The sequence below is a fragment of the Triturus cristatus genome, chromosome 6, assembly GCF_964204655.1.
Source record: "Triturus cristatus chromosome 6, aTriCri1.1, whole genome shotgun sequence".
Classification (NCBI taxonomy): Eukaryota; Metazoa; Chordata; class Amphibia; order Caudata; family Salamandridae; genus Triturus; species Triturus cristatus.
This window is the reverse complement of record NC_140589.1, coordinates 1,348,485,161-1,348,503,436: the sequence shown is the minus strand read 5'-3', so window position 1 is coordinate 1,348,503,436 and position 18,276 is coordinate 1,348,485,161. Positions and strand designations below refer to the sequence as shown.

Sequence of the window (18,276 nt, the reverse complement as noted above, 5' to 3'; positions counted from 1 at the left end):
GACCGGTACAGACTCTACATCAACCGAGGTGAACACCTGCAGGGAAAGAGTGCGCCGAAGTGGTGATGTGCACCGTGCCGCAGCCACCTCCAGTGAGGTCACAGGGAGCCCCTGAAAGCTGTGCGCCCGCTCTATGGAAGACACCGTGGGATGCCCCTTCGGGCCGTGTCCCGATGTTGCACCGACTGTGGAGTCAGTCAGGGCGCTCGGTTGGAGCAGAGGGTGAACCCACTGACGGAGTCTCGACCTGAGACCCTACCCCGCCTGTGGGGCCAGAAGACGCGCCGGGGGGGTGGGGGGTACTGCAAGAAAGTAGTCCTCCATTTGAGGACAAGTCGCCCTGGCACCCGGAAATGGGGGATATGCGAGGTCTGACCACTGGGTGCCAGATTGTGGCAAAGACCGTGAGCTACAGGGCCCAACATGATGTCGGCGTGAAGCCGAGGACTTCCGTTTGTGCTTACAAAAGGCAGGCGAAGAATGACGGTCCCGGGACCTGCCCCTAACAGGAGCGTTGTGGTGCAATCGCCGGCGCCGCGTTGATGATTCCGCCGGTGTAGGAGACCGGTGTTGTGAGGGGGCAGTTCAGGACATCCGCGCAGACAGCAGCTTCATGCGGCGTTCCCGTAGGGCTTTGGGCCGCAGCTGTTGGCAAGCCTCGCACTCCACGGAGTCGTGGTGCTCGCCAAAGCACCACATACAGATTTGGTGTGGGTCCGTTGCTGACATCTGGCGGGGGCAGGAGCAGCACGGTTTGAAGCCCGCAGGTATTGATCACACTGTACCTGGACGCAAAAAGGGTGTCGAGAAGGCCTGAAAATACAAAAACAGGACAAAGGTTTTGTTCTCCCGTATCTGCATTAGGACGCGGAAAAGAAGAAAACTGACGTCAGCACGCCGTGGGCGGCTTATATGGCTCCATTGACGTCATTTCCATGGGCGGCCTCAGGACGGAGCCAAGTGGCTCCGCCTCCCGGAGTGCAGAGGTATTGCTGGGGAAAAGGATTTTACGGATCCAGTCTGACTCCTGGGGATATTCTAAGTTAAGGAAGCTGTGGCTAGATGTCTCTATCAGATATTAAAAACAAGACAGCAGGCCTTTTACGCCTAAGCAGCCAGGATCTCAAACAACATCCCCACATCTATCAGGACCGCCACAACCCTGCTCCAGATTTAGGAAAGCATTCCAGACTAACCTCTATAGGGAACACTACATCGCGATGCATTAACCATTCACAACTTTACTTAATCTCCTCTTACCTTTTGACTTTGTGCTGGTCTCTGACCATGGAAAGCACTCAGCTGCCTTTCAGTTTGGTTCACACTATAGAAATATCATATACATGCATGCATGCATACAACATAACCCAGTCTTAGATTCTCATTTATCAGCCAAATGATTTCTGGGAGTTGTGTCTGATTAATTCTAATTGCCCTAACAAATCTAACTCACGATGTACAAAAGTAGAGCCTTGAACTAGACCACAGTGTCATCAAGCATCTGGTAACTTCAACTTTGTTTTGAACACAATGAATGGTCTGGAAGCACAGTAGAGAGCAAGAGAGAGAGAGAGCAAGAAAGAGAGAGAGCGAGCGTGCGTGCGTGCGTGCGTGCGTGTGTGTGTGTGTGTGTTTGCATTTCTCTTTGCTATGCAGCATCATATCTATATGAGGTAAATAGTACTTTTGTTACCTGTGCTGAGAGAATTAGGAAAGAATGGCCTACATCATCCTGCATTGAACCTGCATGGAATGTGTAGGAAAATGAACTTCTGCTGACTATATTGTGTGAGATACAACAATACTATCTCCTGTTCGTATTCCTGCACCTGAAAAAGCCAGAACTTCTGCATTTTAGTGAGGCTAACTTGAAATTGTACAGCCTGTTTTTCACACTGGGCTTCATGGGCACAGTGGGAGGCGAGGCCGGTTGAGGAGAGGAAGGTGCGCTGTTATGTGTCCATGTTAGGGTGGATGGATGTGTTTGTGTTTTGCACTACAGCTATGTGAGGGGAAATGCTTACAGCGAACGTCAATCCTGTACATGTTCTGCTGTGAGTAGCTTTCCAGTTCCATTCTGTGCTGCTCCTGGTGGGGGAGGTAAGGGTGTGTGCATGGGGAGGTTCTGTTTGTGTTTAAAGTCTGCACCTAACCAGATTGTCTGCATGATTTATGCGCATATAAAGGAGATTTGTTGTACTCACTATGCTGTACCACTTGTATGTTCATGGGCTGGGGATGGGCTTGTTATGCTAGAGAAGCTTGGACTACTTCCTACTACTGTACCTGTTCTGTATTAAGGAAGCTGGCACTGCTACTACCTAGAATATGCCTGTTCTTTGCATGATAGTGAAGTCAAAACTAATGGCATTGTCACATGGGGTAAAGTTCTTTTTGGGAGAAGTGTGGGAATACTGAATGGCTGGACTTTTGTGGATTCCTGCAGATTATTGAACTTTCCCTCACCATAGAAAATATGTGATTTAGCCAAAAACTGACAATTGCAGGACATTCTAGGAAAGGAAAAGAGCTGGGATCCATGCAAGCCACACTGGATTCCCTGGATCTCTATGTTTGGGTTCAAGAGTGTCCATGTTTCGTGGGGCTCCTTCGTTTCCGGCTGAACTAAAGCCCAAATAGTGCAGCCATTACCCATGGCAAGCATGAGGAACTTGGCATCTACCCGCTCTGTGCACTCATATGTCAAAACTACGTACAGAAGAATACACATTTCCTCTTGTCTGCAATGTCTATGATCTATGTCCAGGTGAGGGGCAGAAAGACTGGGCTTTAGGAGTGGGGGGCAGCCTAATTCCAGGCAGGCGAGCAACCACCCATTCTTTTTACATTTAAAAAAAAATATTCTGACCCTGGAATTCAGACAGCTTTCTGCCCCATCCCAATATAGCCCCAGGGCAGAAGGGGCTTTTGGGATAGGGGTATGGTCCGAAACTGGCCGCTCCCCATTTTATAAAAACATTATCCCTACGTTTCATGGATTTTCTGAACTCCCTGCTCCCTCCTCGTGGAGGTCAATTTTGGGGCTAAGTCCCTAGGTGTGCAGATTATAAACATTCTTGTGGCATGGTGCACAGCAAAGGCTGTGGATCCCCTTTCCGCCCCTCTTTCTGAGGTTCTCCTCTTTCTTCTTTCTCTGGCCCGGCAGGGCTCTGCTCTGGGCACCCTGAAAGGTTATCTTGCTGCCATCTCTGCCTTCTTGCGGCTTCCTGCTCAGCCTTCTCTTTTCAAGTCCCCTGTGGTTACACGCTTTCTAAAAGGCATTACTCATACGTTCCCTCCTGTTCCTTTCGTAATGCCTCAGTGGGACTTGAATCTTGTTCTCACATTTCTGATGTGCGCTCCCTTTGAGCCTCTTCACAATTGTCCTCTTCGTCTTCTGACGCTTAAGACTGCTTTCCTGGTAGCCATCACCTCGGCTAGACGGGTGATTGAGCTCCAGGCTCTATCGTCCAAGCCTCTTTTTCTATCTGTTCATCCGGACAAGGTTGTCCTTCGGCCTCGTTCTTCTTTTCTACCGAAAGTGGTGACTCCCTTTCATCTTGGGCAGTCTGTCACCTTGCCCACCTTCTTTCCGCCTCCGCATCCTTCCAAAGAGGAAGAGAGGCTCCACCGTCTGGACCCAAAACGTGCGCTCTCCTTTTATTTGGACCGCACAAAAAAGTTCCGGGTGGACGACCAACTTTTCGTTGGATACGTGGGTGCTAAGAAGGGAAAAGCTGTGCACAACGGACCATCTCCCGGTGGGTCGTTTTGTGCATCCAAATCTGTTACTCCTTGGCGAAAAAGGACCCTCCTGTTGAGCTGTCGGCTACTACTGCTTTGGGACGGGGAGTCCCTTTGCAGGACATCTGTCAGGCGGCTACGTGGGCTTCGCTACACACGTTTGCCAGGCATTATTGCCTAGACAGCCAAGTCCGGAGGGATGGCTTCTTTGGCCGTTCTGTCCTCCAGGACTTTCTGGTGTGATCTTGGTTCGCAGACCCACCACCGGGGTTGGTATTGCTTGGGTATCTATTCTAAGGTGAGGATTCTAACTAACGTGTTTCTTTCAGATGAACAAGTTACTTACCTTCGGTAACGATGTATCTGCAAGAAACATTAGTTAGTTAGATTCCTCACCGACCCACCCATCCTCCCCGGTCTGCGAACTGACATCTAGGGTTACGGTTGTCCTTTTCAGGCCCCTAGACTTTTTTGGCACCAGTGTCGGTCTCTTGCATCGCTCTGCGTTCCTGGCGCGGAAGGCTATGTACAAGAACTGACGTCAGCGCGCGAGGGCGGCGTCTAAGTACTCCGACGACTTCATTACGGCGCACGACGCCAACGACGGACGCGGAGCCGCAGACGACGCCTAGCGACGCGCAAGGGGTATTGCTGACGAAAAATCTTCCGGATCCTGTCTGACGCCTGGGGATATTCTAAGGTGAGGAATCTAACTAACGTGTTTCTTTCAGATATATATATATATCCTCTGGTTCTAGTGGGCTTGCTGCCCAATAATCTATGAGCCCAGGTGTCAGAAAATCTGATTTTGCTTTTTATTTTTTGTAGGAGGAGCCCTTGTCCATGTAACAGGAACCCCCCTGTGGCAATCCCTAAGCAGGGATCCACTCAGGAGAAGGTCAACTGGAAAGGAGACATTGCAAAGGTAATATGGAGGGCGTAAACGTCAGAAAATGTACTTAAATGGCGTTTACATACTAGTTAGCGTCAATTTGAAAAAATCTCATTTAAAAGTGGTCTGGGATCTTCCCAAATGAGGTGAAGAAGTAGAAGAGATGTGCATCTCTGAAGGAAAGCATGTTGAAGATTTGAGATTCAGCAAGGTCAGTCTCCTCAATTCAAATAAAAACGCAATATAAACATAATAGATTTAAGTGTACATTATTGTATTTCAGGCAGCAAACTTACAGTCATTTCTCCACCGAAACATTCTGAAGCAAGCTGAGCAGAATCAAATGGTTTTACTTCAGCATCATTGAAAAGGTACCTGTGGGAAAAAGAAAATACTTATAAATTCTACCATGATACCTAAAGTCTTGACACAGATGTTTAAAATGCACACAAAATTCATAGGTAGTTTGTTTAGGAAGAGTGAGACATTTATGCTTGTAGACTGTACTTTCGTTACTGATTTTTTATGAGAATGGAGATCTGTTAAAATTTGGCAATAAACACAATAAATCTGCATGTCTCAAATGACCTGAGAGACTTGGTTGGACCTAATGTTTAACATCATCTTATCGTCTACATCCATTTCTTTGGGATTTTAGGCATCAGACAGATTCAACAACAAATATTCAAAAGACACATGCTAAATTATTCAGCTAACATTTATCATGTATTACACACATTCCTGTCCTATTTTCCAAGTTTATAAATATTTTAAAATTGCACACTCTTACTTCCTTGATCCATATCAGCAGCACCCCCAATTAAAAAAACTTACCTTAAATAATTGATATTTCTGGTGAATACTCTGCTTACCTGCAAATTCTTCACTTCATTAATCTATACCAGGTGCCAAACTGGAGCCACAAAATTGAAATAGCTTTCCAGCACCGAAAGGTAGAGCCACAGTTACAGCTCGCCTCTGATGCTTCCGTGATGTTAAGTCACAGAGCCATGTATGGCACCACCGTGGCGCTCTAAAATACTCCCTGTCCATTTTTCTAAGCAGACAGACCAGGAGATAAGATTGATGAAAGCGGCAGGAATACATGGCAGAAGAGTAAGTTTAACAAACACCTGAATCTGTCCTTCTACAGGCAAGTGTCCATAAGTCGACGGTCTACAATCAACCTGAGTCCTCCATGTAGGAAGCTGGCTTTTATGTGGCTAATGTAAGGGCACACCATGCAAAAAGTACAGATAACCCTTATTGGTTTACAAGGCTTAAATTAATAATCCCAAGTGCTCTATTTGTGGTAGTGTGGTGAAACAGCTTAGGCTTATCAGAGGGCAGTGTTAAGCGTTTGCTGTACATACAGACTCAATAATTGAGACACACATTCAAGAAGAAACTCAAGACCAATTTAGAGAAATAATACAGATTTTATATAATTTTAGGCACCAAGATGATCGGAGTCAGCGAGTACTTTTGGAAATATTAATTTCTCAGTAAAACAGTAAAATGCTCAAATCACGGTTTTGAGCTAGGAGCCTCAAACACAGTTGCAGACGGCTGTTGAGTGTGCCTTTCAGGACTTAAGGTGCTTAGGGGCCAAGGTCCAAAGAACCACCAGCAGTTTGGGTTTACCTGCCCTGATGTGTCCGGGTGCAGAGATGCTGGGCGCATTGGTAGCCTTGAGCACTACACGTTAAAGTCAATGGAAGGGCACCTGTAACAAAAAAGGCTGCAAGTGGGGACTTGAAGACAAGTCCAGCATGACCCAAAGGAGGGGCTCAGCTCATGAGGGTCTCTGGAGCCAGGGGACACAGTTGGTTTACGTGGACCGGGGTTGGGGGGCACAGGTGCAGAGGTTTTTTGTCCGGCAGGTCACTGAAGTTAAAGGCTCCCACGTTCTTGAGTGACATCAAGAAGGGAAGAAACAGGGCAGGAGGGCCTCATATCCTTAAGTCCCTCATCGGCAGGTCGGTCCTTGCGGTGGTGTCCGTCCTGGACACTCAACAAGTCTTGATTGAGGCAAATGCTCTGGTACCCAGGGTATTGGGCCTGGGAGGCTCCGGGAGGGTCTAGCGTCTCAAAACTCACTGGAGAAACAAGGCTGACCTCCTGGAACCACGAAGACCTCCTCCTGGTGAGATGCTCCGTTGGTGGGCTCGATGGCTAGCAAAAATGAGAACCGGACAAGTGCGGTCGGAGCCTGCAGCTGCAGGGAGATGACTCCCCCACCCCATGGGAGATGCTAAGTGGTTGTTGAAGCACTGGATAGTCCTGCAAGGGCTAGCAAGAGTGCACAGCTTTTGTACAAGTTGGGTTGGTGAAATTGTGGAGGTACCAGCAGCAAGGCAGGTTTTGGCGCCAAGTTCAAGGTAAGTCAACAGTTTTCACTGTGACTGCTCTTTTTTGTCTTTCTTCAGTTCCCATTTAGACAAATATGAATCTCTGCTATAGGTGGGACCCCTAAATAGAGAATTATGGGGTGTTTAGGGAAGTATATGGAAGTACCCAATAGGCTACCTACCCCTGGGATGTCTACAACCCCTAGATGAGCACTTCCTGTGAAGAGTGGGAATATTCCTGACCCAGAGTTCCTAGTTTTACTAAAAACAAGATGGTGAAACCCTTCCTCGACTGTCCACTTCAGGTGGCCCACCTTAGGGGTGTGCCTAGCCTGTAAGTGTGACACAACTGATTAGATAATATTCGGCCTGCTCAGATGCCAAATGGGCCTAAGGGCAAAGGGGGGCACTCCTCAGGACGGGGAGAAGCCAGGGTCTCATATCAAAGGCAGCAGAGACTTTAAAGCCTAAGGCTTTGCTACGCTAAATTACTAGCCAGCCTGCTGGAGGAGGTGTGTACACCTTCCTACGGAGACAGCACTGTTTCTGGCCTTCGAAAGCACGGGCTCTCACCTATAGGGTATCAGAAACTTGTCTATGATGCCACGCTCCACGATACCATTCAGCCAGCACACTAGACGACTAGTAGGTTTTCAGGGGGCCTCGTTAAGTTGACCTCTGAGTGCATTCACACTAAATCTGATACTGCCATTACTACAGATTTATTGAGAAGGGGTGTTTAATACCAAACGAACAAGTTACTTACCTTCGGTAACGATGTATCTGTAAGAAACATTAGTTAGTTAGATTCCTCACCTTAGAATATCCCCAGGCGTAAGACTGGATCCGGAAGATTTTTCGTCAGCAATACCCCTTGCGCGTCGCTAGGCGTCATCTGCGGCTCAGCGTCCGTCGTCGGCGTCGTGCGCCGGAATGACGTCGTCGGAGTACTTAGACGCCGCACTCGCGCGCTGACGTCAGTTCTTGTACATAGCCTTCCGCGCCAGGAACGCAGAGCCATGCAAAGACCGACACTGGTGCCAAAAATAAAATCTAGGGGCCTGAAGAGGATAACCTTAACCCTAGATGTCAGTTCGCAGAACGGGGAGGATGGGTGGGTCGGTGAGGAATCTAACTAACTAATGTTTCTTACAGATACATCGTTACCGAAGGTAAGTAACTTGTTCATCTGAAAGAAACATGTTAGTTAGATTCCTCACCTTAGAATAGATACCCAAGCAATACCATCCCCGGTGGTGGGTCTGCGAACCAAGATCACACCAGAAAGTCCTGGAGAACAGAACGGCCAAAGAAGCCGTCTCTCCGGACTTGGCTGTCAAGGCAATAATGCCTGGCAAACGTGTGTAGCGAAGCCCACGTCGCCGCCTGACAGATGTCCTGCAAAGGGACTCCCCGTCCCAAAGCAGTAGTAGCCGCGGTGGCCCGAGTAGAATGGGCGCGCAGCCCAACAGGAGGGTCCTTTTTTGCCAAAGAGTAACAAATTTTGATGCACAAAACGACCCACCGAGAGATGGTCCGTTTGTGCACAGCTTTCCCCTTCTTAGCACCCACGTATCCAACGAAAAGTTGGTCGTCCACCCGGAACTGCTTTGTGCGGTCCAAATAAAAGGAGAGCGCACGTTTTGGGTCCAGACGGTGGAGCCTCTCTTCCTCTTTGGAAGGATGCGGAGGCGGAAAGAAGGTGGGCAAGGTGACAGACTGCCCAAGATGAAATGGAGTCACTACTTTCGGAAGAAAGGAAGGACGAGGCCGAAGGACAACCTTGTCCGGATGAACAGACAGAAAAGGAGGCTTTGAAGATAAAGCCTGGAGCTCACTCACCCGTCTAGCCGAGGTGATGGCTACCAGAAAAGCAGTCTTAAGAGTCAGAAGACGAAGAGGACAAGTGTGAAAAGGCTCGAAGGGAGCGCACATCAGGAATGTCAAGACCAGATTCAAGTCCCACTGAGGCATTACAAAAGGGACAGGAGGGAACGTGTGAGTAATGCCTTTTAGAAAGCGTGTAACCACAGGGGACTTGAAAAGAGAAGGCTGAGCAGGAAGCCGCAAGAAGGCAGAGATGGCAGCAAGATAACCTTTCAGGGTGCCCAGGGCAGAGCCCTGCCGGGCCAGAGAAAGAAGAAAGAGGAGAACCTCAGAAAGAGGGGCGGAAAGGGGATCCACAGCCTTTGCTGTGCACCATGCCACAAATTTGTTCCACCGGCAGGCGTATACCGTCTTTGTGGAGGGACGCCTGGCTGCCAGAATGATATCACAGACTTCAGGAGGCAAGTCAAATGGCATCAACTGCCGCCGCTCAATCTCCACGCATGGAGGTGGAGGCTGGACAGGTTCGGGTGGAGGACCGTCCCCTGCTGCAGCGACAGAAGATCCTCCCGAAGGGGCAGACGTATCGGAGGATCGGTCAACATACTGAGTAGCTCGGGATACCAGTACCTTTGTGCCCAATCCGGAGCCACCAAGATGACTTGGGCCCGGTCGTGCCTGATCTTCTTCAGCACTCTGGGCAGAAGTGGTATAGGCGGAAAGGCGTACAACAGACCGCAACTCCACTCGTGACGAAAAGCGTCGCTGAGCGAGTGCCGCCTTGGAAATTCCAACGCACAGAACTGCTGACATTGCGCGTTTTCTTCGGTGGCGAATAGATCTAACCAAGGCTCTCCCCACTGCTGAAAGAGACCTTGCGCCACTTCGGAGTTCAGACGCCATTCGTGATCCATCATGCACCGGCGGCTGAGTTCGTCTGCTCTGGCGTTCAGAGAGCCCGCCAGATGTTGAACCACTAGGGTGACGCCCTGGTGTTCCAGCCACGTCCAGAGGCGCAGAGCCTCCTGACAAAGGGTCCACGACCCCACCCGCCCTGTTTGTTGCAATACCACATGGCGGTGGTGTTGTCCGTGAACACCTGCACGACACTTCCCCTGACAGAGGGAAGGAAGGCTTTCAGTGCAAGCCGGATCGCTCTCAACTCCAACAGGTTGATGTGGAGACGAGACTCCGCCGGAGACCAGAGGCCTCTGATCTCCGCCTCTCCCATATGGCCACCCCATCCCAGGAGGGACGCATCCGTCACTACGACATGCTCCGGTTGGGGAAGGGAGAGGCTTCTGCCCATGACCCAATCGCGGTCCGTGAGCCACCACTGCAACTGCTGTGCAGTGCCCTCCGAGATCAAGACATGGTCGGACAGGTTGCCGTAATGCTGGGCCCACTGAAACTTCAGGTCCCACTGCAGAGCCCGCATGCGCCGCCTGGCGTGATGCACTAGTAGGATGCAGGAGGCCATCAGCCCCAGAAGCCGCAACACTAGCCTGACCGAAACCCAGGATAGAGGCCGAAAGATGGGAATCAGGGCCTGAATATCCCGGACCCGCTGTGCCGGTGGATAGACCCGGAACTGCGCCGAATCGAGAACTGCTCCGATGAAGAGGAGCTGCTGAGAGGGACTCAAGTGTGACTTCGGCACGTTGATGGAAAATCCCAGCAAATGCAGGAGATCCGCCGTAGTCTGGAGGTGGGAGACGACTGCCTGGGGCGAGCCCGCCTTCAACAACCAGTCGTCGAGATAGGGGAAGACTGGAACCCCTGATCTGCGCAGATGAGCTGCGACCACCGCCATCACTTTCGTGAACACCCGAGGGGCACTGGTGAGGCCGAAGGGGAGCACGGTAAACTTAAAGTGCTCTTGGCCCACCGTGAACCGCAGGTAAAACCGGTGGGCCGGCAGGACGGGCATGTGGAAATATGCGTCCTGCAAGTCCAACGCTACCATCCAGTCTCCAGGGTCTAGGGCAGCTAGAACCTGAGCCAAAGTTAACATCTTGAACCTTTCCTTCCGGAGGTCCAAGATAGGGCGTAGGCCCCCTTTGCCCTTCTTGGGAACCAGAAAGTAGTGGGAATAACAACCACGACCTACTTCTGGGTTCGGAACGCGCTCGACGACCCCCTTGGCCAAGAGGGCCGAAACTTCCTCGTGGAGAAGATTCAAATGATCCCCCGAGATACGGTGGTGCTGCGGTGGCATGGCTGGAGGGGTCGTCTCGAAGGGGAGGGAGTAGCCCCTTCGGACGATTTGCAGCACCCACCTGTCCGATGTGATGGACCGCCAGTGGAGCAGGTGATGGCGAACTCTGCCGCCCACTGGCGTGGAATGGGCCTGAAAGCTCGGACTAGGAAGGCTTTGAGGCGGATGCTGCCGGGGTGGATGTGGGCTGACCGCGTCGTCCTCCAGAACCGCCTCGGCGGAAACCACGTCCGCGACCGCGCGCAGGTTGGTTCTGCGGCTGGTGGCTAGGCGCACGTGAGGAGACACCCCTTCCTTGGCCACGAAAGGGGCGAAAGGCCGAAGTTTGCGACCGCGGGGCCGAGAGGTCCAAGGACTTGGCCGTAGCCCGGGAGTCCTTAAAGCGGTTCAGCGCACTGTCCGCTTTCTCGCCAAAAAGGCGAGTGCCATCAAAGGGCATGTCCATGAGAGTGCTCTGGACATCGCCCGAAAAGGACGTGGACCGCAGCCAGGCGTGACGTCTAAGCGCCACTGTGGTAGAAATTGCCCTACCCAGCGAGTCCGTAGTGTCAAGCCCACATCGTATAGCATGTCGCGCTGCATCCCTCCCATCGGCCAGAGCCTGGGTAAGTCGCGTCCGGACCTCCTCCGGACACAGGGGCAGCACGTCCTCCACCGCATCCCACAGAGAGTGGGAATCACGGTCCAAGAGACAGGCGGTGTTCAAAGACCGCAGGCCCAAACTAAGGGAGGAGAACAGCTTCTTGCCAAACTGTTCCAGTCTCTTGGAATCCTGGTCCGGCGGAGCGGTCGGGAAGGAGGATTCGGAGGTAGAGGCCTGGATAACCAGGCTCTCGGGGGTAGGGTGTTGGGACAGAAAACTGGGGTCGCCCGGAGCAGGGCGGTGGCGCCTGGCGACGTTCCTGTCCACAGGAGGGACTGTGGAGGGCTTGGACCAGGTGCCCTGCAGAACGTCAATGAGGGCCTCATTGAATTGCAGCAGAGGTTCAGTGGAGCTTGCTGCAGACTGAAGCACCTCAGGGAGGACGGTAGTCCTCACAGCCACGGCAGGTAGCTCGAGCCCAAGGGCTGCGGCCGCCTTGCGCAGCACCACAGAGAAAGCAGCGCCCTCCTCCGAAGCCACAGTCGGAGGAGAGACAAATCCAGTGTCCGGAGAGGTATCCAGGCCACTGGCCTCCCCAGTTCATCTGCCCAGTCCTGTGACATTTGAGCCAGAGCGGCCATAGGATCCTCGGATCCCTCCCAGTTGTCCCCATCATCCGATTCCTGGTATACAGGAGAAAACAGCGGAGCCGGGCGATAGACAAAATGTGTCTCCAGCGGCGCCGAACGCGGCGTCCATCGACGCCGTATCGGCGCCGGGCCCGGAGCGGGACTGAACTGGGGCTCGACGTTGAGCGGAGTCGGCGTTGGGGGTGGTACCGGTGTCGACGCCGGCGGAGGAGGCGTGACGAGGTCGACTGGCGTCGACGGGGACTCGGGAACGGGTCCCTCGGGCGCTTGCGGCGCCGAGGCCGGAGCCGTGAACGGCGCCGGAGCCGCAGGCAGGCAAGGCAGCCCAGTCGGGTCCGCGGGGCCCGAAGGCGCGCCAGCGGGCATCGACGGCGGAGCCAGGCTCCTCATGGCCGAGAGGAAGGCACTGACTTCCGCCGGCGTCGCGTCAGTCCCAGGGACCGGTGGGTATGGGGACTTGCGCGGCGCCTGCGGCTCCGCCGGAGCCGCGGGGGTGGAACCACCCTGACCCTCGGCCGAGTCGCGCGACCGGCGAGGGGAGTCCGAAGAGCGGTGTCGCCTCTTGGACTTCTTGGAATGCTTCGACTTACCGGAAGACTTGGATCCCGACGACCGATGGGGACGTCGGAGCCGAGTGGCGAATCTCGAGAAGCTTACGGGACCGCTCCCGTCTAGCCTTCGAGGTCAGGGCCTTGCAGTCCGAACACGACTCCGCGTCGTGGTCGAGGCCCAAGCAGTAAAGGCACCGGCGGTGATGGTCCGTAACCGACATCAAGCGGTTACAGTCAGCACAGGCTTTAAAACCAGGCATCCTACCGGCACCGAAGTCGAGAGAAGATCAAAAAGGATCGAAAAAGTTAGTCAAAAAATGACTAAAGGGGTAGCTCTCCCGGATCTGCGCTTACTGGCGCGGAAAAAAGAAGAACTGACGTCAGCGCGCGAGGGCGGCGTCTAAGTACCCCGACGACGTCATTCCGGCGCACGACGCAGACGACGGACGCGGAGCCGCAGACGACGCCTAGCGACGCGCAAGGGGTATTGCTGACGAAAAATCTTCCGGATCCAGTCTGACGCCTGGGGATATTCTAAGGTGAGGAATCTAACTAACGTGTTTCTTTCAGATGTCAACCTTATAGACCAGCTATCCTAGTGGTAGCATGGACAAGAGCAGTCTTAGGCTAAACTCTGAATGGCATGTGAAGCCAGCTGTGATACCATATATAATCCCTTGAATACCAAATGAAAGGACACCACAACAGATATATATATAAAATAAAGTGTATTTATTCTAAGCAAACCCTCAGCACTCTTTATGAGATTAGAGGTAAGTACAACACAGTCTTATTTATGCATACATTAAGTCACACAGGTAAGTAATACAGTTAGGCCCTAGGGGCCACGCAAACCATATACTAAGTAAGTGGTATAAGAACCACTGTCACGGAAATAGAATAGGCCTAGGCCTATGGAATCGCTGGGGCTACACTACACTAGCGTTAGTTAGGAAGTGGGAGGCCCACGGGATTCGTGTGCAGAGTGGAAACACTCACGCGTAATGCGTAAAAGTCAATAGCAATAGTACAGTTTAGAAAACGGTAGATTTAGGACACTTCCGGAGTAGCTAGGAAGTTGAGACTTGAAAACTAGACACTAGGACAGTCACTATCCTGATGAGCACCGGAGTACCCAAGTTACCTAGCCCACAGGCTGCGGGTGCATAGGGGTGAAGATGCGTCGTTTTCGTCGTCGACTCCTATGGATGCCTGAAGAAAGATGCTGACAGGCAGTCAGGGGAGAGTGTCCGGTGGATCCCAAGGCTGGGATCAAGAAGAGAAGAAACCTGCAAGCAGAAGGGACAGAGTCAAGGTCACTAGCCAGTGACCACGTGGAACCAGGAAGGAACCAGGCGATGTCGTGAAGATTGCAGGTGAAGGTGAAGCTTGTCGCTGCAGCCAGGAGGACCAGGAAGCGTCGAGGACGACCAGGACCAGGAGGCGAGCTGTCCCACGAAGGCTCTTGCTGTCGGCGGCGTCGAAGTTGGACTAGGACTCACCAAGCCTTGGCAAGCGGAACCCACGAAGAACAAAGGACTTGCTTCTGGTGCAGACCAGGAAGGTCTGGGGTGCTTCTTCTTTGCAGAGAAGCGGGAGCCAGTCTGGAGGAGCCAAACCAGCGCAGAAGATTTCAGGGAGCGTCGTCACAAAGGCCACTAGCCAGCGGGCAAGCAACCGGACAGACGCGGCAAGCAGGAAAATGCTGAAGGGCCCCCACGCAGGACTCGTGGAGTGTGGGGGGCTGGTCTTCGGTGCAGATGGTGCTTGGGGTTGGGGCTTCTCAATCCCCGGTGCACAACTTCGAGGGTACCTCAGAAGCTGCGCTGTAAGTTACTAGCCACTTTTTCCAGGTAGCCGGTCCCACGTCGCTCGTCGCCTCCACGGATCTCAGCTCTGCTGCAGATGTGGATGAGGGTCGGAGAAGTCTGGAAGTCAAGGCTCTGGTCGGGCTCTGCAGTCGGTTCCTCGTAGGACGGTCGCAAAGCAAAGGGTAGTCTCTTGATGGTGCCTGTTTGCACAGGGTAGCCACTCCTTGGCTACAAGGGAGATTCTTCAGTCTTCTTCTTTCGTCGAATGTCGAAGGTCCAGAGTTTCTGTTCAGTTTTGCAGGTTCAGGATAATCTAAAGTCTTGAGGCCCAACTCCCACTCTTATACTAATCTGGGGGGCTGGGATACCTGCTAGGTCACGCCTTATGGGTGGGACCTGGGAGGGGGTGGTTACACCCACTTCCCTTTGTCCAGTTTCGCGCCAGAGCTGGGGCTGGAGTGCCCCAGCGCCGGTTTGAACTGGACTATGCAAGGAACACCTTGTGTGCCCCAGGCATGTCTCATTCCTTTCAGCCCACCCTGCCCCAATACACTAAAGGCTGTCTGGGGAGGTGCTAGCACCTCCCCAAGCAGGAAACCTATTGTCCAGGCCTCCCTGGCTGGGATCACTCCCAGCTGCAGGAGGTCAGACTTGTGTCGTGGCAGCAGCATCCATTTTGTGATGCTGAGGCTTTGGTCAGAGGCTAACAGTTGAAGTATGATTTTAACATGTCTTTCCCTCTAGAAGGGGGGAATAATATCCTCATCACCAGAAATGGTATGGGGGTATTATTCCAAAGTGTTAGACACCTTACACGACATGTTTTGATACAGCCCAACCATAGTTACCATAACCGTTTAAGATTATAAGGCACTTTAAGAGTATATGATAGGCTATATCATAGAACAGCTATAAGGACATGGTTCCGAAAGCTGCAGACAGGCTCAGCTCATGCTAGAGCACCATCTCACATGTTACCAAGCACTCTGCCTCCAGGATTGTTAAGGCCTGCCATAGGAGTGACTGATAGGTACACATGTGTCTATATATAAGGTAGGTATAGGAATACTACACCTAAGCAAGGGGTGATTACACGACCTTGCCCCAGCTGAGTGATCAGCCAGTTGTGTCTGATTGGAAGGCCAGACCAGGGGTGGCATAATACATGCTGCAGCCCCTGGGAGGCCTAGGGTACATCTATGCCCTGGGTACCTAGGGTACACTGTACAGGGTCCAATAAGGTGATCCTTACCAATTGGTTATGTACCTAGGGTACATGGAGTCCATTTTACAGAGAGAGCAGACAGCCTGAGACCCTGAATGGCAGGATCTCAGGCCAACTAAGTCGAAAACCAGCTAGACACTAGGCAAAAAGTTGGGGGTAACCATAGTCAGATATCCACCTTCCTACAGCCGGGATCAAGAAGGAAGGGTACCTGCAAGCAGAAGGGACAGAGTCAAGGTCACTAGCCAGTGACCACGTGGAACCAGGAAGGAACCAGGCGATGTCGTGAAGATTGCAGGTGAAGGGTGAAGCTTGTCGCTGCAGCCACGGGTACCAGGAGACGTCGAGGACGACCAGGACCAGGAGGCGAGCTGTCCCACGAAGGCTCTTGCTGTCGGCGACGACGAAGTCGAACTAGGACTCACCAAGCCTTGGCAAGCGGAACCCACGAAGAACGGAGGACTTGCTTCTGGTGCAGGCCAGGAAGGTCTGGGGTGCTTCTCTTTTGCAAAGAAGCGGGAGCCAGTCTGGAGGAGCCAAACCAGCAGTGAAGATTTAAACGTGTGTCGTCACAAAGGCCGCTAGCCAACGGGCAAGCAACCGGACAGACGAACAAGTTACTTACCTTCGGTAACGATGTATCTGTAAGAAACATTAGTTAGTTAGATTCCTCACCTTAGAATATCCCCAGGCGTCAGACTGGATCCGGAAGATTTTTCGTCAGCAATACCCCTTGCACGTCGCTAGGCGTCGTCTTTGGCTCCGCGTCCGTCGTCGGTGTTGTGCGCCGGAATGACGTCGTCGGAGTACTTAGACGCCGCCCTCGCGCGCTGACGTCAGTTCTTGTACATAGCCTTCCGCGCCAGGAACGCAGAGCCATGCAAAGACCAACACTGGTGCCAAAAATAAAATCTAGGGGCCTGAAAAGGATAACCTTAACCCTAGATGTCAGTTCGCAGAACGGGGAGGATGGGTGGGTCGGTGAGGAATCTAACTAACTAATGTTTCTTACAGATACATCGTTACCGAAGGTAAGTAACTTGTTCATCTGAAAGAAACACGTTAGTTAGATTCCTCAACTTAGAATAGATACCCAAGCAATACCATCCCCGGTGGTGGGTCTGCGAACCAAGATCACACCAGAAAGTCCTGGAGGACAGAACGGCCAAAGAAGCCATCCCTCCGGACTTGGCTGTCAAGGCAATAATGCCTGGCAAACGTGTGTAGCAAAGCCCACGTCGCCGCCTGACAGATGTCCTGCAAAGGGACACCCCGTCCCAAAGCAGTAGTAGCCGCTGTGGCCCGAGTAGAATGGGCGCGCAGCCCAACAGGAGGGTCCTTTTTTGCCAAAGAGTAACAAATTTTGATGCACAAAACGACCCGCCGAGAGATGGTCCGTTTGTGCACAGCTTTCCCCTTCTTAGCACCCACGTATCCAACGAAAAGTTGGTCGTCCACCCGGAACTGCTTTGTGCGGTCCAAATAAAAGGAGAGCGCACGTTTTGGGTCCAGACGGTGGGGCCTCTCTTCCTCTTTGGAAGGATGCGGAGGCGGAAAGAAGGTGGGCAAGGTGACAGACTGCCCAAGATGAAATGGAGTCACCACTTTAGGAAGAAAGGAGGGACGAAGCCGAAGGACAACCTTGTCCGGATGAACAGACAGAAAAGGAGGCTTTGAAGATAAAGCCTGGAGCTCACTCACCCGTCTAGCCGAGGTGATGGCTACCAGAAAAGCAGTCTTAAGAGTCAGAAGACGAAGAGGACAATTGTGAAGAGGCTCGAAGGGAGCGCACATCAGGAATGTCAAGACAAGATTCAAGTCCCACTGAGGCATTACAAAAGGGACAGGAGGGAACGTGTGAGTAATGCCTTTTAGAAAGCGTGTAACTACAGGGGACTTGAAAAGCGAAGGCTGATCAGGAAGCCGTAAGAAGGCAGAGATGGCAGCAAGATAACCTTTCAGGGTGCCCAGGGCAGAGCCCTGCCGGGCCAAAGAAAGAAGAAAGAGGAGAACCTCAGAAAGAGGGGCGGAAAGGGGATCCACAGCCTTTGCTGTGCACCATGCCACAAATTTGTTCCACCGGCAGGCGTATACCGACTTTGTGGAGGGACGCCTGGCTGCCAGAATGATATCACAGACTTCAGGAGGCAAGTCAAATGGCATCAACTGCCGCCGCTCAATCTCCACGCATCGAGGTGGAGGCTGGACAGGTTCGGGTGGAGGACCGTCCCCTGCTGCTGCGACAGAAGATCCTCCCGAAGGGGCAGACGTATCGGAGGATCGGTCAACATACTGAGTAGCTCGGGATACCAGTATCTTCGTGCCCAATCCGGAGCCACCAAGATGACTTGGGCCCGGTCGTGCCTGATCTTCTTCAGCACTCTGGCAGAAGTGGTATAGGCGGAAAGGCGTACAACAGACCGC

The 18,276-nt window shown here is 52.4% G+C and overlaps 1 protein-coding gene across 1 annotated transcript in view; it reads right to left on the bottom strand.

Moving 5' to 3' along the window:
- The window catches only part of USP34 (ubiquitin specific peptidase 34), a 2,509,780-nt gene that overhangs the window by 1,050,614 nt on the left and 1,440,890 nt on the right, over nucleotides 1–18,276 (bottom strand). The window contains exon 50 of the mRNA XM_085612349.1: nucleotides 4,933–5,011. Within this exon, the coding sequence (XP_085468475.1) occupies nucleotides 4,933–5,011 (79 nt within the window). The remainder of the gene's footprint in view (nucleotides 1–4,932; nucleotides 5,012–18,276) is intronic.